The sequence below is a fragment of the Malus domestica genome, chromosome 05, assembly GCF_042453785.1.
Source record: "Malus domestica chromosome 05, GDT2T_hap1".
In the NCBI taxonomy this organism is placed as follows: domain Eukaryota; kingdom Viridiplantae; phylum Streptophyta; class Magnoliopsida; order Rosales; family Rosaceae; genus Malus; species Malus domestica.
Genome location: NC_091665.1, coordinates 15,127,780 through 15,153,246, shown reverse-complemented (window position 1 = coordinate 15,153,246; position 25,467 = coordinate 15,127,780). Strand labels below are relative to the sequence as shown.

At 37.2% G+C, this 25,467-nt stretch overlaps 4 protein-coding genes across 4 annotated transcripts; 1 reads left to right on the top strand and 3 right to left on the bottom strand.

Annotated features, from left to right (window-relative positions):
* Window positions 1–5,340: 5,340 nt before the first annotated feature.
* LOC139196080 (uncharacterized) lies at window positions 5,341–7,956 on the bottom strand. Its single transcript, XM_070821743.1, has 4 exons — window positions 6,936–7,956; window positions 6,729–6,779; window positions 5,892–6,100; window positions 5,341–5,595 (listed from the first exon to the last, which is right to left on the bottom strand). The coding sequence occupies exons 1-4, from the start codon at window positions 7,954–7,956 to the stop codon at window positions 5,341–5,343; spliced, it is 1,536 nt and encodes a 511-aa protein (XP_070677844.1).
* Window positions 7,957–7,998: 42 nt separating this feature from the next.
* On the bottom strand, window positions 7,999–9,106 carry LOC139196079 (uncharacterized). The gene is made up of 3 exons (XM_070821742.1): window positions 8,876–9,106; window positions 8,494–8,822; window positions 7,999–8,434 (listed from the first exon to the last, which is right to left on the bottom strand). The coding sequence occupies exons 1-3, from the start codon at window positions 9,104–9,106 to the stop codon at window positions 7,999–8,001; spliced, it is 996 nt and encodes a 331-aa protein (XP_070677843.1).
* Window positions 9,107–13,687: 4,581 nt separating this feature from the next.
* Window positions 13,688–17,342, top strand: LOC103425764 (cytochrome c biogenesis protein CCS1, chloroplastic). Its single transcript, XM_008363867.4, has 8 exons — window positions 13,688–14,226; window positions 14,625–14,844; window positions 14,938–15,049; window positions 15,190–15,462; window positions 15,625–15,890; window positions 16,143–16,299; window positions 16,366–16,449; window positions 16,816–17,342. The coding sequence occupies exons 1-8, from the start codon at window positions 13,782–13,784 to the stop codon at window positions 16,969–16,971; spliced, it is 1,713 nt and encodes a 570-aa protein (XP_008362089.1). The 5' UTR covers window positions 13,688–13,781; the 3' UTR covers window positions 16,972–17,342.
* Window positions 17,343–19,967: 2,625 nt separating this feature from the next.
* Window positions 19,968–23,059, bottom strand: LOC103425754 (4-hydroxy-3-methylbut-2-enyl diphosphate reductase, chloroplastic). Its single transcript, XM_070823022.1, has 10 exons — window positions 22,663–23,059; window positions 22,365–22,561; window positions 21,833–22,012; window positions 21,613–21,744; window positions 21,420–21,494; window positions 21,226–21,331; window positions 21,044–21,138; window positions 20,616–20,801; window positions 20,359–20,445; window positions 19,968–20,234 (listed from the first exon to the last, which is right to left on the bottom strand). The coding sequence occupies exons 1-10, from the start codon at window positions 22,919–22,921 to the stop codon at window positions 20,169–20,171; spliced, it is 1,383 nt and encodes a 460-aa protein (XP_070679123.1). The 5' UTR covers window positions 22,922–23,059; the 3' UTR covers window positions 19,968–20,168.
* Between the last annotated feature and the right edge of the window lie 2,408 nt (window positions 23,060–25,467).

The window sequence follows — 25,467 nt, the reverse complement described above, 5'->3', positions numbered from 1 at the left end:
TTACAAAAACTGATTTTTTTTCCTTTGTGATTACATGTGAATTCGTAAATGACAACTACAACTAAGCATAAACCAAAGAGCATATCAAACTTCCATCCATGTTAGTAATTTTCTTTAATAGTCATGCAATTAAAAACCAAATCCTCATCATTGTGTTGGAAGGTACCCTAAGACATAAACACACAAAAACGACTCTTTTTGGGTTTTTCAAAACTTTTTCTACTTTTTTTTTCAATTTTTCGTATTTTTTGTCAAAGACACACTAAAACACTCCAAAACACTCTAAAAACACTTAAAAACAATGAAAAACAACTCTAGTTATGCTAGGTGGTAAAAACCCACGAATTTGCAATAAGAACACTTGTTTACCCCCCCCCCCCACACTTAGTTATGATAGCCTTGTCAATGCTTATGATTTCCATGGAACTTAATGATCTTTGAATGTATCTTTATCATGTTGTTCATATAGGGAACTTGAGAAGAATAATTTGATTGCGATGCGTTGTCCATTCAATTCAATGAATTTAAGGAAATCTGAGAGTTAATTTGTGCATTCACGATTAATTTGGGGCATTGTCATTCATGGTTTAAAGAAACAATATTGGAAATCGATTTATATTGCATATGTTTATGTGTGGAGAAGGACCCTCTAACTAGCTTTTCACCCTTGAATTCATCTTAATCTCATTTTAACTTACTTTGTTTGCTGCAATTTACTTAGTTTTGTTAAATTCGTCCAAAAACCCCCTTAGTTATTATTTGGTGTCTTAGTTTAGTTAATTTTGTTCAAATCTGTCCCCATTTAGTGTTTTGAGTCAAGTTAGTTTAAAATTCATCCAAAGCACTCTTTAGAGTCTGTTTTGAGTCCTTTTAACTTAGTTTTGCTGTTTTGAGTCAATTTGGTCAGTTTTGAGTCATAAGAGTCTAGTTTGCTATTTTTGAGTCTAGTTAAGTGTTTTAAAGTTTAAATTGAGTAGATTAGCATCCCTTCTAATCCCCGGCCTAGAACGATCCCTACTTACATATACTACAATCATAGGGTTTTAATTTGAGTATTGGAATATTTCACTTCACAAGTTTATGCAATCTAAGAATGAAGAGGATGAAAAAGACATTCTAGAGACTTTTAGGAAGGTGCACGTCAATATCCCACTCCTTGATGCTATAAAGCAAATTTTGAAGTATGCTAAGTTTTTTAAGAAACTTTGTACAACAAGGAAAGGGATTCGGGAGAAAGAGGTGGTTCATGTGAGTAAGAATGTCTCTGCAATGTTGCAAAGAAAGCTGCCACCTAAATGAAAAGATCTAGGTTGTTTCACTATCCCTTGTGTAAATTGGTAATACAGGTTTGAACAAGCTATGCTAGATTTAGGTGCATTAATTAATGTCATGCCATATTCTGTTTATGCATCTATAAATTTAGGAGAGCTTAAAAATGATGGTGTTATTATTCAATTAGCCAATCGATCTAATGCATACCTGAAAGGAGTTTTGGAAGATGTTTTGGTGCAAGTAGACCACTTGATTTTTCCTGCAAATTTCTATGTGCTTGACATGGAGGATTCAACCCACTCTTCACCATCGCCAATCTTACTTGAATGACATTTCATGAAAATAGCCCAAACCAAGATTGATGTGGCCAAGGGAGCGTTAACAATGGCGTTTGGTGGCGATATAATTAATTTTAAAATTCTTGAATCTATTGAGAATCCTAACGATGTTCGTTCTTGTTTTTCCATTGATGTAATTAAAGATATAGGGCAGGAACGTTCAACACCAATTAAGAGGGATGAATTTCGAAACACCAATGAAGAGGGAATTGGAGTAAAGCATAAGGGACACGCCCCAACCCTCATACCACTAAATCTGGCAAAAAGCACCCCTTGTTCATCTGTTGATAGTGCTGCCACTTCATTGTAGCACATTGGTGAGCCACCTCCTCCAATTCCAATTCCCATTTCAACTAATAGGTTTTTGCCTTGTATGGTGCAGGTGCCCAATCGAATGCAAGCTAGTGGGAATAATTACATTGACTTTAGGAAGCAAAACGCCACAATCAGGAAGGATGATTATCCCCTACCATTCATAGATCCATTGCATGAGTATTTTTAGGAGCATGTTGTGGAGGAAATACCCCTCCATGCTGTGAGTCCTAACGGAGCTTAAAAGGAGGTATCGTCTGGCTGGAAGACGTTAAAGCAAGCGCTTCTTGGGAGGCAACCCATGTGTTCAAATGAGGGCTTGATGGAATTCTAGCTCCATAACCAGATTTTCATTCTTAACCCCTTCTCTTTCTTGTTTTTCCTTTTCCATGATTGTAGTGTTTGTTAGTTGTGTTGTTTGCTTGCTTGCATGTTAGTCTATGTTTGAAACATTGAGGACAATGTTTGGTTTAAGTGTGGGGGGGGTAAACAAGCTGTTTTTGCATGATTTTCGTGAGATTTTATCACCTAACACTACTAGAGTGTTTCTCACAATTTTTAGTGTATTTTGAATTGTTTTAGTGTGTTTAGAAAGAAAAATACGAAATTTTGAAAAAAAAATACAAAATGTTTTGAAAAACCTAAAAAGAGTTGTTTTAGAATTATTTTTGTGTGTTTGTGTCTTAGGGTACCATACAACACAATGATGAGGATTTGGTTTTTAATTACATGACTGTTTAAGAAAGCTATAAACATGGATGGACGTTTGATATGCTCTTTGGTTTATACTTGGTTGTAGTTATCATTAACGAATTCACATGTAATCACAAAAGAAGAAAAAAAATCAGTTTTTGTAACATGCTTGAAGGAAGGAACTCAAACTAACACTACAACCCTGAGAGATTTGAGCCTAAACTTTATTTGGAGAGTTATTAATCTGTGATTTCTTGTTTTCTAAAGTCATTGCATGATCTTATTATTCTTTGCTTGGTTGCTACTTAGAATGCGTTTTATCACTTTAGTTCCAAATACTAGAACTCATGCCCGTTTCATTCAAAGCTTAAAATTGAGTGCATAACATATAAAAAGATGAAGTTGTTTAGTAGTTACCACCAGAGCCAAAAAGCCTTCATCCCATGCATTTGTTTTGTAGGTTTAACCCATTTGAGCTTTATTGAGCCTATTTTCTTTGTTAGCCACATTATCCCTACCTAGCCTAGAATAGGATTATCCATACCCTTGTTCTTAAAGTATAGTGGAGCATGACTCAGAGCGAATTCATTTTGATCAAACATATTTCAGAAATCAAGTGTGAGGGAAGGTTATGTACACGGGTAGAAAGAAAACAAAAAGAGAAGACAAAAAAGAGACAAAAAAAAACGTGAAAAAAAAAAGTAGTGAAATAAGTGAGAAAGAACTCACAAGTATTAGTTGTTGAAGAAAGGGTCCAAAAAGTTTGAATATGACCCTAAGTATGTACGAAATCCCCTTAGTGTTTCAAGTTATTTGTTGCATTCAACATTCAAGAGTGAATTCTAAGTTGATTTCATTACTTTGCTTACTATTGCTTTAAGAACCTTTGTTTATCCTTACCCTTCTTTGTTAGCCAATACCCTTAGCCCCGTTACAACCCTTAGACTTTAATCTTGGTTGTTATGTGTTTCAATCTGTGTAGTTTGGGATTGGTATGAGCATATGGTATCCCTGGTTCTCGCGTCTAAGTAGTGGCATTCCGTTCATGAGATCATATATATATACATGCATTAATAATTCCAGAAAGTGCTTTCTTTGCTTAACATATGTGAGTGGTTAGTCCACCTATTTACATCAATCTTCTCACATATACCTAGTATAGGGAGTGCAGTCAGAAATTCTGTGTGAAAATAGAGTGTATATCCGATAAGGAATTAAGGGATTCTCTAAGGCATGTTACTACATTCAAAACATTGTTTTAAATTGATTAAATGCGAGCTAGTGAGTGGTGACTGTGATTGAGTGTGTGCTCAAGGGTAAGGATAACTAAAATCTATGTGAGTAGTGATTTTTAATGTGTCATGTTTCATTGGAAAACTCTGAGACAACCGTTGGAAGGTTTAGGTTCTGTTTTGCTTGTTTTGTTTCTTTTGTTCTGCTCGAGGATTAGCAAAAGCTAAGTGTGGGGGAATTTGATAGGAGCATATTTATGCGACTTAGTTAGCTTGTTTTCTTGCATTTTCATAGTTAGTTTGTGTTTGTTCTAGTGATTTAAGCTATTTTCGTTTGTTTGTAGGTCTAATTGGCAAAGTTTGCAAGAAAGTGCATTTTGAAGCATTTTAGAGCAATTTTGGGCTGGAATGGATTGCATACATGTGGGGCACAAGGAATGGACTTTTTTGAAGATCAAATGAAGCGAGGAATGTGCTAAAGAGATGGAGAAATTAATTTAAGACTTGGAAGATGAGTAATCAGCTGTAAGGGGACCTAAAACCCTTCTAGAAGGCATATATATTCTCTTATACATGTGCCGCACCCACCTTTCTAGAAACCCTAGAAAGGTGGCGCCCCAAACTCTTCTAGAATGTTAGAAATCAGCCACAACACACTTTTTCTAGAAGCCCTACAAAAGTGGTGCCCCAAACCCTTCTAGAAACCCTAAAATCTGCTAGAAACCCTAGTTATTTCCCCCTTGGATTGGGCCAAGCCTTGTACGAAAACCCTAAGCCTTTTCCTCAAGAAATTAAACCAAACCCTGGCCTATAAATATATGTTTTCAGCCATAATTTCGACCACCACCCCCCCCCCCATATACTTCTAAAACCCTCTTAGCCACAGAAACACACCATTCTACACCTTTGCCGCACCCTTAGGAGAAGAAGATAAGCTTGTTATGCCTTCCATTAGAGCAAGGACCTTGTGCACAAGCCACCTGCAACCATTGGAGTTCTAAGAGTTCTTTCTTCCCTTGTTTTAATTTCAATGTTTATTTCAATTTGCTTTTCAATTGCCATGAACATGTGTGACTAATTTTTCTTATTAGTTAGAGGTGAATTCGAAGCCATGGATATATGTTTAATATGAATTGATTACCTTCAGTTATTGTTTCGTAAAACATGAATGTGATTTACTTATCTATTTGATTGAGAACTTATTCTTGTTTGTTGATTAAGGGTGCACACTTAGTTTGCATACATGAATCTGATGCTAAATTATAAAAGACTTTCACCTAATCGTTAGGAACTTATCATTAAAAGTAGTGAAGATTGCTAGTCACAATCGTGTTAAGTAGATTCTTGGTTGGAGTATCATGCAGTTCATAGTTACGATAGCCTTGTCAATGCTTATGATTTCCATGGAACTTAATGATCTTTAAATGTATCTTTATCATGTTGTTCATATAGGGAACTTGAGAAGAATAATTTGGTTGCAATGCATTGTCTGTTCAATTCCTAAAATATGCAACCACTTTAGAATCATTAGTACGGGTGGCTTTTACTTCCACCCATTTCGACACATAATCCACAGCAAGCAAAATATAAAGGAAACCATGTGAGGAAAGAAAAGGACCGATGAAATCAATGCCCCAAACATCAAAGATTTCAACAGCAAGTATGGATGTTTGCGGAATTTGGTCTATTTGACCTATATTTCCTATTCTTTGGCAACGATCACAAGTCATACAAAAGGTTCTAGCATCCTTAAAGATAGTAGGCCAATAAAATCTACATTCCAAAACTTTATGCGCTGTGTGTTGTGTGCCAAAATGACCACCACATGCATATGTGTGACAAAAAGTTAAAATTGAATGAAATTCAGACTCATGTACACACCTACGTACAACCTGATCAGAGCAATATTTCCACAAATAGGGGTCATCCCAAACATAAAAACGTGCATTTTTTTTAGTTTATCACTTTGGTGCTTGTTTAGGTCACTTGGAACTTGTTTAGACACTAAATAATTCACCAAATCAGTATACCAAGGTTCACTTACCTTAATGGACAGCAATTGCTCATCTAGGAATGTGTCTTGGATAGGCACGACATTGGCATGATCTTCATGCACCATTCGACTCAAGTGATCAGCCACCACATTTTCACTCCCTTTCTTGTCACTAATTTCAATGTCGAACTCTTGGAGAAGAAGCATCCATCGAATGAGCCTTGGTTTAGCATCTTTTTTTGTAAGCAAATACTTCAAAGCTGCATGATCAACGAAAACAATAACTTTAGTGCCAATTAAATAAGAACGAAACTTATCTAACGCAAACACAACAGCAAGAAGTTTTTTTTAGTGGTAGAGTAGTTTAATTGGGCATCATTCAAGGTCCAGGAAGCATAATAGATGACATGTGACTACTTGTTCTTCCTTTGGCCTAAAACAGCTCTAATTGCATAATCGGATGCATCACACATTAGTTCAAAAGGAAGGCTCCAATCTGGTGGAATGATGATGGGGGTCGAAGTAAGCATGTTCTTGAGGTGTTTGAAAGCTTTCTCATATTCCTCGTTGAACTCAAAAGCCACTTCTTTTTTAAGGAGACAGCATAGGGGTTGTGCAATCTTTGAAAAATCCTTGATAAATCGCCTATAAAATCCTGCATGACCAAGAAAAGAACGAACTCTCTCACCGAAGTAGGAGAGGGTAAGTAGTGTACAAGATCTATTTTTGACTTATCAACCTCAATTCCTTTTTCAAAGATTATGTGACCTAAAACTATGCCTTGTTTTACCATAAAATGACATTTCTCCCAATTTAAAACAAGGTTAGTTTCAACACATCTTTTCAAGATCAAGGTCAGATTATCCAAACAATCATCAAAGGACTTACCAAATACACTAAAATCATCCATAAAGACCTCAATGATCTTTTTAACATAATCTGAAAATATACACACCATGCATCTTTGGAATGTGGCTGGTGCATTGCATAAACCAAATGGCATACGATGATAAGCAAATGTACCAAATGGGCAAGTGAAAGTGGTATTTTCTTGATCCTCTGGGGCTATGACAATCTAATTATAACTGGAATAACCATCAAGAAAACAATAAAATGCATAACCAGCTAACCTTTCAAGCATTTGGTCAATGAATGGCAAAGGGAAATGATCATTCCTTATGGTGGTGTTGAGCTTCCTATCATCGATGCAAACTCTCCAACCGGTTTGAATACGTGCAGGCACAAGCTCATTCTCTTCATTCTTCACCACGTTGACTCCAGATTTCTTGGGAACTACTTGGACCAGCGAAACCCATTGACTATCAGAAATTGGATAGATAACTCCATAATCAAGTAGCTTGATTATCTCCTTTTTCACAACTTCCATCATTTGAGGGTTGAGTCGGCGTTGAGCGTCACGTGATGGTTTAGCTCCTTCCTCCAAGAGTATGCGATGCATACAAGTTGTAGGACTTATACCTTTGATGTCGGCCAAGCTCCATCCAATAAATATTTTGTACTCCCTCAACACCCTCACCAACTTCTCTTCCTCTTGTGTCGTGAGTGTGGAAGACACTATGACGGGCAAAGTCTCTTGTTCTCCTAAGAAAACATACTTCAAATGGCTTGGTAATGGTTTAAGTTCAAGGGAAGGTGGCTGCACAACTGAAGGTAACATTTTATTAGTAGAAATAGGAATTGAAATTGGTTCGGAAGGCTTACCAACATGCTTTGGAATTGATTCAAGGGCAGCAACAACTTCGACCAATTCCTCATTAGAAGGCACGGCAAGGTTGTTTTCTTCCTTGTCGTGAGCATGGACAACCCCTACCCCTTTGTTTTTGAGTCCTACTCCCTTTGTAATGGCCTTTTCAAGTGCATCCTCATTCAAATCTTCAAGATATTCCTGCGCCAAAGAATCAATTATATCAATAGAAAAACACGGATGATCATCACTAGGATACTTAACAGTTTCAGAAAGATTGAAATCAATGACTTCCCCATCAAATTCCATGGATAACATCCCTTTGAATACATCTATCTTGGTGCGGGCTGTTTTCATGAATGGCCTTCCAAGTATAATAGGCAATGAGGAAGAATGAGCCGAATCTTCCATCTCAAGCACATAGAAATCAGCCGGAAAGATCAAGTGATTAACCTACACTAAAACATCCTCCAAAACTCCTTTTGGATAGGCATTAAATCTATCGGCTAATTGAATAATTACCCCATCATTTTTCAGCTCACCTAAGTTCATAGATGCATAAATTGAATAGGGCATGACGTTAATAGATGCACCTAAGTCTAACATGGCATGTTCAAAGCGAGTATTGCTTATAACACAAGGAATTGTAAAACTACCCGAATCTTTGCATTTAGGGGGCAGTTTACGTTGCAAGACGGCTAAAACATTCTCACCTACTCTTACCACCTCCTTGTTCGAAATTCTCTTTCTTGTGGTGCACAGCTCCTTCAAGAATTTGGCATACTTCGGGACATGTTTGATTGCATCCAAGAGCGGGATATTGACTTGTACCTTCCTAAATGTCTCAATAATGTCTTTGTCACTTTCTTCCTTCTTTGTTTGCATGAATCTACGAGGGAAAGGTACATTAGGTGGAATAGGGTTAGAATTAACCGAAATTAGACCTACCTTACCTTTGTTGGACAGATTGGATGGATTATGGAGTGTAGAAGGCTGCGGCAAGGTTGTTTCCGTCCTTGCCATGGCCTTCTCTTGCTCCTCCTCTTCGATTTGCAACTTCTCGTCCTCTTTTTGGGCTGATTTAGATGGTTGGGATCAGTTCCCACATTTTTTCCACTTCTCAAAGTGATTGCTTTGGCAGATTCAAAGTCCCCTTTTGGATTGACAATGGTGGAGCTAGGAAGTTTTCCTTCTTCTCGAAACTGCCCCATAAACTCCGCCATCTGCGCAATTTGCTTCTTGACTTCATTCATCTCCTTAGCTTGATTTTGTTGGCCCTGAGTCAAGGAGGTTAGTAATTTAAGAAGTGTATCATTATCCAAAGACGAACTTGAATTGGTTTGGGCAGATTATGATGGAGGTTGTGGTGGTGCATATGGCCTTGGAAACATCCCAGGTGGTGTTTGTCGAAATCCCCCTTGTTGGGCAGGTTGTTGTGGCTCTCTCCACTTGAAATTCGAATGATCTCTCCACCCCGGATTGTAAGTGTTGGAGTAGGGGACATTACGTTGCTGATTTGGTCCTTGATAACCCACGGCATGGGCAGTTTCCCATCCTCCATTTTCAATCAATTGAGGGCATTGGTCATTGAGATGTCCTTGCATCAAACACACTCCACATATGGCTGCATTTTGTGTTTTAGATCCATCCACAACCTGTGACACAAGGGTAGTGAGGTTAGCTAATTGAGATTGAATTTTAGAAATTGCATTTACAAATAGCAAAGTGTGAGAGGAGGGGAGGAAAATGGATGGGAATAGGAAGGGGAGGGCTACGTCAACATCCTACGTACATGTTCTTTTAACTATGTTTTGTTGATAAACTCTTAAAATTTACCTTCCTCGCATAAATAACTGTATATATTACTCAAAATAGAAACTATAACAGTTAACAAGATTTGGAACTATATATCATACTTGCATTTTATGAAGGAAACAAAAATAGGAGCTTATGCGTTTTTCTAGAGGTTTAGGTGTGTTTTTTTGTTGAGAAAAAAAAAAGGAAAAACAGTTTTTGTTTAAAAAACCGTTTCCGAATCGTTGCTGTTTTTTTCCCTATCATTAGGAAAAATAAAAAACCAAACTATAGTTACCTGTTTTTAAATTTTGTTTAAAACTGAAAACGTTACCTAGCAGACCTTAAGAACATGACTCTCTCCTTTCCAGCAGCACCTGAACAGTCGAGGGACACACGAGCTTCAATCTCAGGAGCCAGAACTCAGAACCAGTCCCATACCTTCTTGAGAATTAAGGTGAGCTCATTACAGAAAAACCTAATTCATTATAGTTATTTTATGATATATACTTAACTAATTTGTTGTATTTTCTCATTTATCCTACAAAGTTATATATTCATGTATTTTTATTAATTATAATCATTGCAACGCTTTGAAATACTACATTAAATTCCTATGTTTTTTGTTGTATCTAATTAAACTTTTAATTTTGGCCATCGATGGGGTTTAGGATCTTGAAGAGCTCTCATGGATATTGGACGTGATGATGTTTGTGGTTTTGAATGCAACATCTGCTTGGCTTTAGCGCAAGACCCTGTTATAACACCCTGTGGCCACCTCTACTGCTGGAGTTGTATGATGAAATGGCTTTTCAAGGCACATTCCAACAATGAGTGCCCAATTTGTAGAACTGGCATAGAATTCAGCCAACTCATCTTTTCTTGCGGAAAATCGAAAATACAATCGAATCCAAAATCTCCGTTTGAATGCAAAATTTGCTCCGAATTAGCCCGAGACCCAATTGTCACACTTTGTGGCCACCTTTATTGTTGGTGTTGTTTGAACAAATGGCTTAACAAATGGAATTCAAATTCCAACTGTTGGGTTTGCAAGGCGGTTATAGAGGATGAAAAATTAGTCCCTCTCTATGGAAAAGGGACCAAATCACATGGTGTCTCACGTCCGGGATCATGGTCTGCAACCGTTGGCACTGCCGGCACTGCCTTAAGTCTCGAAGTGAAATGTTTTGTTCAACGTGTATTTGCTACGATTGGAGCTCTATTTCGGTTTGGTCGACGTACCATGGAAGTTTTTATGACAAGAGTGTTACCAATTATTGCAATTCTTGTGATGTTGCATCCCTATTTGCCAAGGGAGAGAAAGAATGATTTGGTGGAGAAGGTTTTGGTTTGGAGCTTGTGGTCTTGGTTGATTGTAGTCATTTGGGATGTCCTCAATGGGAACATTAAACGACATAAAAAACTGGTACATTAAATTTGATTATGTTTGCAAGTGAATTGCTCTAGTGGTTAGGTTCTTCCACTTCAACTCATTGCGTCTCAAGCCTAAACCCTTTCCCTCCTCTCAGTGTAATTTACAATATTGTACGTTACATTGGTACAGGTTTTTAGTGTCCCTTTACATATTGCTTATGGGATTTGAATTTGTGCACATGTCAGATGATAGGCCAAAGCTAGGGATTCTATTGTTTAACTCCTTGCTTTGTATGTATTAAATAAATCAACAATGTAGGTACCACATAACATATTAATAATAAATTATCAATTTATTTGATACTTCGATTTTTTATAATGATGATCTTCAAATAATCGAAGATTAAGAAGTTTGAACAATTCTGACTATGATATAACTATAAGAAAAATATGTTATTTTGCAAGTAGGAGAACGAACTCATCCCAAAGTTTAGTGCAAGAAATCTATAAACTACTTGTTATTTTTATTCTTTTTATTTTTTGACAAACAATAGCATTAGTAGGTCAAATTGTTAATTGTTAGGAAGGAATAAGACCAGTGAGAATTGAACCACTACGGTGTATATGCATGATTACTTTCTCCCTGAACTTAAATGGAGTTACCAATTTCCTTGATGAACTTGAATTTTAGCCATCACTCTAAACTATTATAATTGACCAATTTCCCCCATAAACTTTAATTTTATCTGATTACTCCGTGAATTTTTATAGTTGGCCAATTTTTCTCTTGAACTTTAATTTTAGGGTTCTTTAGATATAAACCCTTACAACTCTTATTTCCTAGACAAAAACCCACCTAGTTATAAAACATCCAAACAAAACCCAAGTTTAAAAATGACTGCCAAGTATAGAAGTAATTGACCTATTATTACAAAATATTTACAATTTGTACCACAATATTCAAAATAAAATCAATAAATGTTATTACTCACCTTAATTACAATGAAAATATAATTATTGCACATATTATTACCCCTAACACACACATATATACACATTCAAATGTATATATTACTACCATAAGCTCAATATATGCATATATATATATATATATATGACACACCCTGACCAGAGTTGAGGTATGCTGGCCGACACTCGAAGATGACGTTGCCAAAAGAAAGGTGGCATATAAAATATGAATAAATTTAAACCAAAGCTAGCATTTATTTAATCTAATAAAGAGAGTGTGCAGTAGTGGGAAGAACCCATAAAACATAAGTGGTCAGAGCATAGATGACAGTACGACATAAGTAGAGCGGTCGAATCTAGTTAAGGTACTTATTACACAATCGGAAATAAGCTCGTACATTTATTTAGGGGAATGTCAGAATCGCCAAAGGTCCCTCTTACGCCATAGAGAATTCAGCTAACCAAGTCCTAGAGGGACAAAAAATAGAAGGTGTGAGTGGGCAAAAACAAAGGTTTATAAAACACATTTATTTTTTGAACATACTAACCCTCGTCATAAAACATGTATAATTTCCAAAAAATCATACTACGTATAAGTATGAAATCAAATATAAATCAACAATAATTCCAAAAATACACAAATCATAATATCTCAACTGTGGCATAAGAAAATCAAGTGCTCATCAATCTATGCTAACACACGAGTTCATGCAGAGGGATTTTGATATGAACAGGACTGGGTGTAATCATAATATACGCTCTATTACTACAATCACATGAAGACTGGCGCTAGGCGCATCACATACAAGTCCTAGTTGCCTATTGCAACCTAGGATAGGACGGGTGTTCGTCGATTAGACTTCTCCGGTGTTCCAACGCCCCTATCATTGGTTATGTCTTGTAGAGGGGAGTGAGAGCTTCAAGATGGTAGTGGTGGCGTCGAAAAATTCGACCGGAGTTGGCCAGAATCAGCATCGAAAAATGGGAGGTCGTAGTTTTGGGGGAGTTGACAGCTTCTCTCTCTCTCTTGTTCTCAATTTCTGATTGGTCCCTTAAACTCTAATCTAATTGGTCCTTGAACAAAATCTGATTGGGCCTCATCCCACAAGGTGGGAATTCAAATAATTTATAATCTAAAATATAAATAACTAAATTCAAACGTCTGTAACTATACCGTTATAATCCGGACGCGCAAATGGCTTTCTCTTATGCGTTCGTACCAACGAGTACTACGCAAATACGCTAAAAGAATAAGTAAAACATTTTTCTAGACGATGGTCAACGGAAGTCAAAGTCCTTACCTCTAGAGCATTTTCGTAAATTCACTCGATTAAAATACATAAAAACGTAAATTTAGGAACGGGTTGTCATATCTTATGCATATAGATAAAAAACCACATAATAACAAAGTAAAGCTCGGAAGGCTACATAATTACACCACATTAGTAATCATATGATATGATAAATGATTCATCAACATCCAATCATAATCATTCATTGACAAAACATATACACATTACTTGTCATTTTAGATGGTACACCAATGTGATACAAAATGTAGTCTAGCATTATTCATAATAAAATGTAAAATGAGTTTCTCAGGAACCATTTGATAACCACTTAATTTTTAGTTATTAATTCTTTATTTTCAGTTTTCACCTTTTGAAAAATAAAATATTGTTTGTAACTATTTTCAACTTTCAATTTAAAAAGTAAAAAAAATAAAACTCAAAATCAAAAAGTGAAAAAGTGAAAACTCAAAATCAAATTTTGAAAGCACAAGAAAGTATTTAATTTTCATTTTCTTTAAATCTAAAAACTGAAAATAGTTACAAAATGAATTTTAATTTTCAAATGTCAAAAAAATACAAATTTTATATAGTAAATATAAAAATAAATCGGCAAATGTATATGTTTTGACGTGATTCAAATTCTTATTTGACGAAAATTGAATCTAAGATATCTCATTAACAAAATGAGAAAATGAGGAGAATACTATTAGTTGTATAAAAATATCTCCTTTTGGGATAAACTAGCAGAAGTACCGGTCGTTACACCACCCCCTCAACTCTGAATCAGTTGTTTGGAGCTTGATATCAATGGTGGCTCTAAACCCCACCACAGCCCCCAAATCATGTCTGCCCAGAACCCATTTTCTCAAGGCCCCTCTCCTCCACTGCCCCTTCAAGCCCATCACACTCTCTTTTCACAATTTTCAAATTCACAGACGTTCCTTCCGGCAGCCACCTCTCTCCCTCTCAGTCACCACCACTTGTGGGCTGAAGACCCCTCAAGACAGCAAGAAGAGCAAGAAAAAAGGAAATAACATAACCAAGCCAATTATACTCTCCGAAGGAGCGCCGCCGCCTCTTGTGGAGAAGAGTGGCGACGCCGACGGAGGCGAGGAAGCTTCGGTGAAGTCAGGGAGTGGGAGTGGGGTGATGGTTCTGATGAAAAGGTTGCCGAGAAGGGTTCTTTCGGTTCTGTCTTATCTGCCTTTGGCTATTGGAGAAATGTTTGCCATTGCTGGTCTTATGGCTCTGGGTATGTTGAGTTTTTGGGTTTTGTTATCTTTGAGTAAGCAGCGTAATGACTTTTGCTTTTGGCTTTTTTCAGTTTGTTGTTTGCTAAATTGGGTTACTTGCTGGTGCTTAATGCTTGTTAGTAGTTGCTTTAAATTTGGGTTTTTTTTTAATCTTCAATCCAGGTAGCTTGTTTCCCTGGCTTATAACAGTGAGGTGGAAATAAAATTTGATTTATTTGTTTTGGATAATTTATTTGTTTTTTCATGAAAAACTAGAGTTTATAAGCAATGCCCTTTTCGGAATGCGCATAATTGTAAGCAATGCCCTGTTTTTTCTTATGAGGTATTGTAAAGAGAGATGTTTTTATCTTCATATGGAATTTTAACTAGGCCTTATGTCAATGCAATACTTCCGCAGGAACTTTCATTGATCAAGGTGAGGCCCCCGATTTCTATTTCGATAAATACCCTGAAAGTAATCCCGTGTTGGGAATTTTCACTTGGAGATGGGTTCTCACCCTTGGGTTTGATCACATGTTCACATCCCCCATTTTCCTTGCACTATTGACTCTCCTCGGTGCGTCACTAATGGCCTGCACTTACACTACACAAATACCCCTTGTCAAGGTTGCAAGAAGGTTTGCTTTCGTTTTTTGTTTTACTTTATGATCCCTAACTGGAAATGAGTTGCGCACCGCCCTATTAACGGTGGATTTAATTGGTAATAACAGATGGAACTTCATGCAATCTTCTGAGGCCATCCACAAGCAGGAATTTTCGGACTCTTTGCCGAGAGCATCAGTTCAAGATTTGGGTGTTGTTCTTATGGGAGCTGGATATGAGGTTATATATTTTTATATTCTTCTTTCTTTGTTTACTCTTTTTAGGAAATTTTTATTTTTTGTTAATTCCTCCCCCTGAATTATTTTTATCTCCTTATATTTATAGCTATGTGTTCAATATGGGTCGCTTCATCCTTTCAGGTATTTTTGAAGGGGCCTTCTTTATATGCTTTCAAGGGGCTGGCTGGTCGGTTTGCCCCTATTGGAGTACATCTAGCAATGCTGCTAATAATGGTAGGTGGAACTCTTAGTGCAAGCGGGAGCTTCAAAGGAACAGTTACGGTTCCACAGGGTTTGAATTTTGTTATAGGAGATGTGATGCACCCTATCGGTTTTCTCTCTACTCCAACTGAGGCTTTTAATGCAGAGGTTCATGTCAACAAATTCTACATGAACTACTACGACAGCGGTGAGGTGAATGTTTATGTGCTCTATTTTGTTTGCTTTGTGCTACCTTATCTCGCATGTTCTTAATGATAACGTTTATAATGACGTAATCATCTCCCAAATTTTGCTTGCTCAGTACTGCTAAATGCTTAGGTGGTTTACCTTTTCACCCCCTCGTATGTGTCCCAGGTATCACAATTTTACACTGATCTTTCACTATTGGACCTTGATGGTAAGGAGGTACTAAGGAAAACAATCAGTGTAAATAACCCTTTAAGGTATGGAGGGATCACGATTTACCAGACAGATTGGAGTATTTCGGCACTACAAGTACTCAAGGATAATGAAGGACCTTTTAATTTGGCGATGGCACCTCTTAAGATCAATGGAGACAAGAAGCTTTATGGGTCCTTCTTACCCATTGGAGATGTGAATGCTCCTAATGTTAAGGGAATGTAAGTGATTCTCCTACAGCTATATCTTTTCTTGTACCATTTGAATATGGAAGCTAAATTCCCAATTGGTTCTTGTTGGTGTTTCGAACAATTACAGAAGGCTCAACTGGGATGGAGAACCTTTAAAGCTTAGACGTTGCCTTATTTCCCCTGCCCCTTCATCCTTAAAAAAGGAGGGGCAGTGACCACATCTCTATTGGCAGATAATTGTTTCCGGTTGTTGCTTACCTACATTCTTTTATCTAATTTCAGATCAATGCTTGCTCGTGATCTACAATCGATTGTCCTGTATGATCAAGAAGGAAAATTTGCTGGAATCCGACGACCAAGTTCCAAGCTTCCAATTGAAATTGATGGCAACAAAATTGTTATTGTAGATGCAATTGGGAGCAGCGGTCTTGACTTGAAGGTGATGCCTAAACATTTTCTTCAACTGCATCCATTCTGCCTTGAAACTAAATCGTGTCCTTATCAGACTGACCCAGGAGTGCCGGTTGTATATGCTGGATTTGGTGCTCTAATGCTCACTACTTGCATCAGTTTTCTTTCTCATTCGCAGGTAAAATTCAATTATACGTCTTACCAGTTAGTGTTTTGTGTTTATAAACCAGAAATCATGTACCCCAATTTTGATGAAGGTTAAAAATGGTTTATATTTGTCTTCATCAAGTAGGCTTACATGTAATCTGGTGTCATCAATTGGCACTGCCTCTATTATAATCGAACTTTATAGTAGGATCACATAAATTTTCTAATGCACAAGTATTTGTAGTTTGGGATGGTATCATAGATGGGTGCCTATATCTTACATTGATATTTCTTTCTTTGGTTTTGTTATACGTAATTGTTGCGATTATTGAAACTGTTCCCCCAAATTATTAATATATGCTTATGTTCTTTGTTTTCTCCTCTGCTCAAATTAAAGATTTGGGCCTTACAAGATGGAACAGCAGTGATCGTAGGAGGAAAAACTAACCGAGCAAAGGGAGAGTTTCCAGAGGAGATGAACCGCTTGCTTGATCGTGTTCCAGAATTAGTTAACTCGCCTCTTTCCAGGCAATCAGATAGCATTGTTGGCTAGTCTTTGAGGCATCTAAGATGGAATAGCTGTTCTTCTGAGCACCGAAGTTAAATCCAGATATCGCTCCAGTTTAAAATGATTGCACAGAACTTCAAACAAAAATAGAGAATTCATTACAAATTTATGAAGCAGAATTCAACACGTCGGCAGAGCAGTTGAATTTGTTTTTATATGTATACGTACCGGGCCTACCGGCATTATACCATTGACAGTATGGTTTCCAGTGCAAGTGCAAAGTCGAAGCTCTTCAATTGTATGTATTTATTTATACATGTCCAATTTTTTTTCTCCAACAACTATCAAACTTACCATGCACATTGTAACAGTTGAGCCGCGTTCGATTCGGACAAGGGTACCATTCTTTACATTGACTTGGCTTTGCATTCTTTCAGTTTGTTTGTGCAAATGTGTTGATACCTGTTTCTTTTGGTCGGCCAGGCTGATTGCAACATTAATTTCCCGGGTTTAACTACTTATAATCAGTCATATTACTGCCTTTTCACACATGCTCCAGCTGATAGCAGGGCACTGGATTGATAGCGTGGACTTCAAGTAATGCAATCGAGCTTTAGAGAAAGCCTCGGTATGAATATCTGTTACTTGGTCTTGACTGCATAAACCTTACCTCACCCCCCCCCCCCTTTCAGCTTTATTGAGAAGATTCAGAACATATTTGGTTTTTTACACCATGATATATATACACTAAAGGGTGGGGGATTTGAGCTAATTCACGCAGAGCTTGAACCTTAAGACGAAACTGAAAAGACTAGAATCGAGTTTTTTCCTCAATACATTTCATGAATGTTATATGGAAACAGTCTCTATTGATGTTGATGCTCCAAATCTTGAAAAGCTCAGTTACGATGGCAACATGTTGGTATTTTACTCGTCAAAGGCTGCGAAAACCCTAAGGTACGCCAGAATTAACTTCACGCGCTGACCATGCAGGACGAACCTTTGAATTTGCCCATCATGATGTTCATCTTGTACACAGGCTTTTTACTGTAATTGTCAACGTTAAGTATCTACCACTTTCAGGTCCTATTTTCGGGGTAAGTATATGCTTCTACCTAGGGATGGGCAAATACCCATTAGTTATGGGTAACCGTGGTTATCTGCCCATTTAAATTTGACGGTTACGGTTATGGGTAACCGTTTAGATAAATAAACAGTTATAAGTATAACCGTTTACCAGTGAAATTTAAATGAGCGGTTATAGGTATTATCTCGGTTATAAACGGGTATCCATTTAACCATTTGTTTTAATATATGTAAAACTAAAAAGAAAAAAGAAAAAAAGTTCTAGCTAAGTTTAGTATCCTAAGACATATTTGATTATAAAGGGCCATAATATATATATATATATATATATATATATATATATATATATATATATATATATATATATATATATATATGCCTTACTTGAGAGAAAGATATAGTTGATAGAACGGGCCAATGTTTAATATATGTGATTGAATGTTAAAGCATTAAAGTGTTCGACAGTTTTGTTTTGGAGTCTTTTGGAGCTTTGGCCAATTCAAGATAATGATTACCTTGAGCTTTTAGAAACATGTTATTGTCGACGGATGCGTACCTATATATATGTATATATTTAATTGGCCTTGAGTTTTCAATTTATATTTGACCCAAAAATTATAAATCAATTAAATGGCTTGGATCAATGAACATATGTTTCTAAATAAAAATCCAAATATTTATCAAATTAGGTTATTAGCAGACTGATGCGTACTTACGTACATACATACATATATATATATATATATATATATATATATATATATATATATACAAGAATATTAATTAACCTACAACCAAGCATGATTCTTGCAATAGATTGACCGTCAAATAATTGGGAGACATCACATATATTCATAAATAATATTGCCGTTAATAAATTCATGTTAAATGTATTTATAACGGTATTTAATTGTTAGAAAAAGAAAATTATGACAAATTTCTTTTTAATTTTTAAGTTGTTAAAAAAAAATAAGTAGACGGGTGAAAAAAAGGAAGAGTAAACGGGTTAAAAATAGGTAACCGGGTACGCGGTTATGGTTAAATGGATGTGCGGTTATGGGTAAATAGGTATGCGGTTATGGGTATGGTTAACCGTTTATAAACGGTTATGGGTATAGGTATACCCGTTTATGTAAATACCCGTAAACGGTTATGCGGGTAAAAACTTAAACGGTTATGGGTAAATAACTGCGATTTCCTGCCAGCCATAACCATCGCCCATCCCTACTTTTCTAACTGGTTTTCTTGGAGGCTCGATCATAGCCTTTTTATGTCCTGGAAATATCGATTTTTGATAGTCATTCATTCGTCTGTACTTTTATTTCTCGTGAAGCATCCCAACTTCGTACATCAGTACATCAATATCTTGTGCATATGTTCAATAAATCCTTAGCACTCCGATGTATTGGTCGATCCATTTGGCAACACAATGAGGATGACGTAGAACATGAATGGATTTCACCAGAGTGTGGCTATTTGTTTGTTGTCAAGACTCAAGACTGTTTGCATGAGTGGATTCCGGCGGCAGCCAGATGAGATGAAAGTGGTAGAGTACCTGTTGAAGCACAGTGAGGTTCTGAATATCACGGTACTTTATACCCCAAGTAACTACTTAGATGAAGAGATGAACTTGTGGAAGGAAGTTTTTCTTCCATCTTGGGTTCAAACCATCTCTCTTCCTCCGTAGTTTAAATGAATTTAAAATAAATTATTTTATCGCCTATTAAAAATATAAATGAAACAAAGATGGCCTTGCGAGACGGGGTTTATTATTGCTTTATTTTTACTCGAAGGTTTATTTTTGCTTGGTTTTTACTTATAAGGCTTCCTTTTCCAAGGTTGTGCATGGTCCTTTCTTTGGCGAAATGTGAATGTGTTTGGAGCACTTGTGCTTTCGATTGTCTTTCTGTTTTAGGTTTTCTTTAGCGGCCGTTTGATAATCATTTCAGCTTTAGTTTCTTGTGAAAACGATATCTAATATGCAAAACTTCGGTTACATTGAGAATGTTATTGTGGAACTTGTATATGAGTTTACACTTCTAGGGTACAAGGAGCCTTGCAACATAAGATACAGTAAGACTTTCCGCTCGATTAGACAACGAGCAAGCTGCGTGCATAACCGGGTACGGTGTAGGGATGATGATGCCCAACTTGGATTACGCTAGTTGCAGGACCTCTTCACGCTTGAGGTCGAACACCCTGATAAGAGTGTCTTCAACAACCTGGGAGAAACCCAAATGGATTTGATCAATTATTAAGCTAAGAAGCAAAAATTTCGGTAGATAATGTGAATTCAAACAAAAGCGGTTCAGTGGTTCAAATAACATTCACATGGATGAGAGTTACCTTATCTGGAGTAGATGCCCCAGATGTCACTCCAATAGTGACAGGACCTTCTGGCAGCCAGTTTTCTTTCTCGACCAACTCGCCATGCTACCAAAGAAACACAACAGACAGTTATGATACGTACAAAGCCTTAGCGAAAAGACAACAAATAACCATACATGTAATTTTGTTTCTGTTATTGTTTTCTGAAAGAAGAACAACGTAAATTTGTAAACCATAACAAACTAAATTGCAGTTCTATGGCTTCAGAGACTCACATTGAGCTTATAAGCTATTCTGTTTCCAGGGCCTATTCTCTTCTCACTATCAATCCAATACGAGGGAATTCCACGTTCTTCTGCAATCTCTTGTAGGTGAGAGGTGTTACTTGAGTTCCACCCCCCAATGACTAACAAAAGATCTAGCTTCTCCTCAACGAGCTTGTACATTGCATCTTGTCGCTCCTGTAAAAGGAGCATATACATCACCGTGTACGTTTCTCAAAATTTTCTGAAAATGTATACAAAACTATAAACTAGCTTCACAAGGGTATGCAAGTTGCTGCTGCGGTGGGGCATTAGAATAATAAACACAATCTTACAAGAAGATAAAACGCAAAGCATGGTTACAAATTGTTCCATGGCACACCAACTACATAGAAATCTAAACCAAACCCAAAAAACCATGAACTAGAGAAAGAACTTGCCTGAGTTGCATCACATATTGTGTTGAAGCTCACAAAGTGGTCATTTATATTTTCCACTCCGTGCTTACGCATCATGGTCTTCTCTACTAATTTTCCTGTTAGATTGCAGATGCAATCAATAATTTACTCAAATAATCTGTTCGCCGCAGATGGACCAACATAACATAACTTCAAAGACTAACCAATCTCTTCAGTTTCCCCCTTAAGCATTGTTGTCTGATTTGCAATCCCAACTTTTACCAGGTCTCTGTCTGGATCAAACCCCGGAGAGAGTGCCTTTTTAAATTTCTGCATTCAAAGCCAATAAAACACTTCAACACTGCCTGATAGTATCACACAACCAAATGAATTGATATAAGCAACGTAAAAACGGTACCGCCATAAACGCCTCTTTAGTTGAGCTAGACCCATTAAGTTCCCCGCCAAGAATATAGTCACACACATACGTTGCCTGAAATACATTTGACATTAATAACTAATTAGCTTGACAAACAGAACGACTGAAGCTAAAGAGTAAAAACTTTTAACTTCGGCAGCAGTTCTACAAGAAAGTACAAAACATTGTATACCTCATCCATGTTTTTCACTATAACGTACTTCCCAGCAAAAGAAGCAGTGGCCACAGTCTCCTCATGAGAATATTTCCCATGAATGATCGAAGTGTAATCTCCTTTCTTGTGCTTCTCCACAGTATTCCAAACCTTCTCACGAAAACACCAACATAACATATCAGAACCAATTTAAATTTTCCCCAAAAATATTAAACGGACTAAAAGTAAAATTGCCAACCTTGGAAACCCAGGGGCAAGTAGTGTCAACAATTTGAACATCTCTGTTACTCAAGTCCAGCATCTCATCCACTCCGGCTCCGAAAGCAGGCAAAATGACCACATCGCCCTTGTTCACCACCTCAAACTGCTTCTGACCTTCCTCTATCGGAATGTTCTCCACCTTCATCTCCTCCAACCTCTGCTCATTTCATCTCAACACAATCAATTAAATAATTAACTAATATTTTTTTTTTATCACAGACGATATTAATACTCAAAGCTACACTAATGGAGCGTTTTAACCTCGGACAATCCACTACTAGCCACAATCCACCATTAGATGATTAATTAACTATTTTTTCTATAAAAAAAATGGGCAACCAGTGGCAAGCGTCGATTATCTACCCCTTCCTGGCCTGGAGAGGCTATGGAGAATTTCACCTGCCCGTGGCCATAGTTAAGCAGACTCAGCAGCTCGGAGCATGAGGACATCCTACATTTTTTCGTTAATAAAGACAAACCAAATACAACTGCAAAAATAAATTAAGCACCTTATTGACCGTTGGATTGTGGATGATTTCGTTGGTGATCCAAATCTTATCATCGGGAAACTGCTTTCTGGCCTCGTAAGCAATCTGCACGGCTCTCTCAACGCCCCAACAGAATCCGTACGCCTCCGCGAGCTTCACCTTCACGTTTCCCCAGGTGTACTCGAACCCGTTCTCCTTCAACGTCTTGATAATATCGCCTTAAAACATCAAAACTCAACAATTAAACTTAATTAATCGACTAATTAACTGCTTAATTACTGATTCTGAGGTGTAGCTGCACCGATTACAGCTTACTCACTTGTGTACTCGCGGTTCATGAGCTCCAGTGTCACCTCTTTGTGGCCGAAGCCTCTGCGGTTGTAGTTCTTGCTTCGAGTAAGGTTCTTGCGGAAGACCTTGGCGTCGAAGTCGGACTCGACGGCGGAGTAAGAGGAGTCGCCGGAGCATCGGACGGTGAAGGGTTTCCGGCAATTGAGAGATACTCTCCCGGCGAGGCTCTCTGAGAGGAAGAGATCGTTACACGGTGGAATTCGGCCGAAGTGGAGAGTGATCGCCATGGCTGAGAGAAAGGGAGAGAGAGCGAGAGGGAGAGGCGCGTGGAGAGAGACTGGAGGTAGTTGGCACTTGGCAGTGGCCTTGTTCCTTTTATCTTGGGGGCAACATTGTGCCCGTGCCCCATGAATATTACGTGTTTTTTTATATTTATTTGTCGTTCTACGAAAAGGATCGGGATTTGGGGATCGTCGTTTTGATACCTGGATGGCGGGGACGGATATGTGAAATTACCGAAAAGGTTACCGTAAATGGCAGGTTGCATGAATCATAATTGGGTGATGAACACGTGGCTTTTGGAATGTACCAAAAAATTTGAAAACACAATTAATGGCTCTTACCATTTAAACAAATTTGGACAACAAAATAATTTTGTGGATTAAGAAATTTTGTCTAAAATTTGGTGGCTCGAAAACAAAAATGGAAAAATGTAGAAGTACGTAATTATTTGGAGATTCGTGTCATTTAGAGATATGTAGTATTAAGAAATTTCTCAAGTTTTGAACCAATTGATTTCATTTGATAAAGTGAAAGCTACAAATTATAATTTATCCAAAAATAAATAAAAGCTAATTTATCCGATAGTTATAATTCATGATTTCATTTGATTTCGGTGTGGTATTTCATGATGAATCCGATAGTTATATTGGACATTTAGTTCACAATATACTGCATGTGAAAGTTAGGGTGATTGATATTACAATGATAGTATCAATGAGCTTTGAGTGGTTCAAGTTATTGGAAGTCTGCTTGATGGATCCTCCTCAACGAAATGGTGGTTGATGATATCAAGACAAGTCCATGATGTTTTTGTGTATAGAGACTCATATTTGTAAACCTCTTGATGTGGTTGTGCACAGATTGGAAAAGTCAACCTTTACTTTTTAATTTTGATTCTTGACGATTTGAGGAGCCGTCTAATTTGATGGGAGACGCACTCCTTAAGGGATGTATGTTTTCTTAACATTTTGAATAAAACTACTACCATTTCGCTTTAAAAAAACATTCAAAAAAAATTAAAGCATACTCATTAATTAGTTCAAAACAAAATAATACATCTGAAAATTACCAACAAACCTTTAAAATTCCATTCCACTTAAACTAATTTCTCTAAAACTGTAGACCCTTACCACACTTATTGCAAAAGCCAATTCCAGCCCACACAAAAAAGTGGTTGGAAGTACGACCCTGACCCTGCCATCAAGTGATCTACCGCCAACCATGTTAAATAGCAGCCAAGCCACTTAGGGGGCGTTTGTTACGCCGAACTATTTCGGACTGGATTAGCTTCAAGGACTAAGCTGGACTGGCTTAGACTAGACTAAGCTAGACTAACTTAGTGAAGCGTTTGGTGCAATGTTGGACTAAGAAGCTGGATAATAACAAATTCTAATATTATATTATTTAATATATAAATTATTAATATTTTATTATGATCTAGGTGATCGGAGATGACGAGGAGTCTATCGGGAGTGGTTGTTGAGCATGACGAGGACGAGAGAAGATAGTCTTAGCTAGTCCTATGGTTATTTGGGGGTCTCGCTAAGACCTCTTAGTGAAGGGTTTTGTCTATGCTAGTCCCCTTTAGTCTCATTAATGTCCCATTATGGAACAAACACAGTATTGGACTAACAAGTAGTCCAGTCCAGTCCAGTCCCACTTAGTGAGGGCAAACAAACGCCCCTAAGGGATCTGGTCTTCCGCAGCTGACAGATCTATAACTCGACTCTTCTTTATGCAACTTGGCTTTGGGCACACTTCCGGCGTTTTGAACAGACCCTTGAAGTAATGCACATTATTAGTGACGGCTATAAGCCTGGTCTCACAATATTTCCTTTATCCTTACCCTTCACTTAACCTATGGTATTACTACTCTCGATTTCAAATGTGTATTCCGTCGTTTATCTAACTCATCTAACTAATGGTAATGCTTGACTCCTACTCTCAAATTTGGCCATATCATTTTCTTTTCCTTTCTTTCTATTTTTTTCTTTGTGATTTTACCCATTTTATTTGCTTCACCGTAGTCATGGGCAGGATGAAGTTTCTCATAGCCTCTCCTATGGCCTTTTTTTGAAAAATAAAAAATAGTTTTGTCAAAATTTTAAGTTTATTTTCTTTCATCTAAATATAAGATTGGCGAGACAAAATTGATGACATAGAGTGTGCCATTCAACTTTCTCCGTTAGATTTACAAGAAAAGGGCCAAAACGTTGAAATCGGTAAGGTTGATTAAACCTAATGATCAAATAAAAGCATGTGAACAAGGATTCTAATTAGTTAATCTCTATTTTAATTACTTTATGAAATTAACTATTATGAACTTGTTACGTTCAAACTAGAGAATCAATATGAACGCAACGGAGACGATGAACAATATCGTAAGCAACTTGTTAAGGCCATTGAAGAAAGCCTCGAGTATTCACACAGCAGGTTCCCCTCAGCTTTTTTTGGGTGATATATCTGTAACAAGTGAAGGGATAAACATGAAGTTTTTTAATTCTCGTCATACAGGTCTTATTCATAAGACTGATCATCATTTTCTTCTTGC

Bases quoted from the DNA above. Each gene is read 5' to 3' on its own strand.
- LOC139196080 (XM_070821743.1), bottom strand. From the start codon at position 7,956: ATGGAAGATTCGGCTCATTCTTCCTCATTGCCTATTATACTTGGAAGG. The intron at 6,101-6,728 runs GTAAGTCCTTTG...TTGATCATGCAG, and splicing joins GGATGATTTTAGTGTATTTG to CTTTGAAGTATTTGCTTACA. The intron at 5,596-5,891 runs GTAAGTGAACCT...ACTATCTTTAAG, and splicing joins AGCAATTGCTGTCCATTAAG to GATGCTAGAACCTTTTGTAT.
- LOC139196079 (XM_070821742.1), bottom strand. From the start codon at position 9,106: ATGGAGGATGGGAAACTGCCCATGCCGTGGGTTATCAAGGACCAAATC. The intron at 8,823-8,875 runs GTTCGTCTTTGG...TCCTTGACTCAG, and splicing joins ATCTGCCCAAACCAATTCAA to GGCCAACAAAATCAAGCTAA. The intron at 8,435-8,493 runs GTAGGTCTAATT...TTTCCCTCGTAG, and splicing joins ATCTGTCCAACAAAGGTAAG to ATTCATGCAAACAAAGAAGG.
- LOC103425764 (XM_008363867.4), top strand. From the start codon at position 13,782: ATGGTGGCTCTAAACCCCACCACAGCCCCCAAATCATGTCTGCCCAGA. The intron at 15,891-16,142 runs GTAAGTGATTCT...ATCTAATTTCAG, and splicing joins GCTCCTAATGTTAAGGGAAT to ATCAATGCTTGCTCGTGATC. The intron at 16,300-16,365 runs GTGATGCCTAAA...TGTCCTTATCAG, and splicing joins GCAGCGGTCTTGACTTGAAG to ACTGACCCAGGAGTGCCGGT.
- LOC103425754 (XM_070823022.1), bottom strand. From the start codon at position 22,921: ATGGCGATCACTCTCCACTTCGGCCGAATTCCACCGTGTAACGATCTC. The intron at 22,562-22,662 runs GTGAGTAAGCTG...TGATGTTTTAAG, and splicing joins CATGAACCGCGAGTACACAA to GCGATATTATCAAGACGTTG. The intron at 20,235-20,358 runs GTAACTCTCATC...GGTTTCTCCCAG, and splicing joins GGGCATCTACTCCAGATAAG to GTTGTTGAAGACACTCTTAT.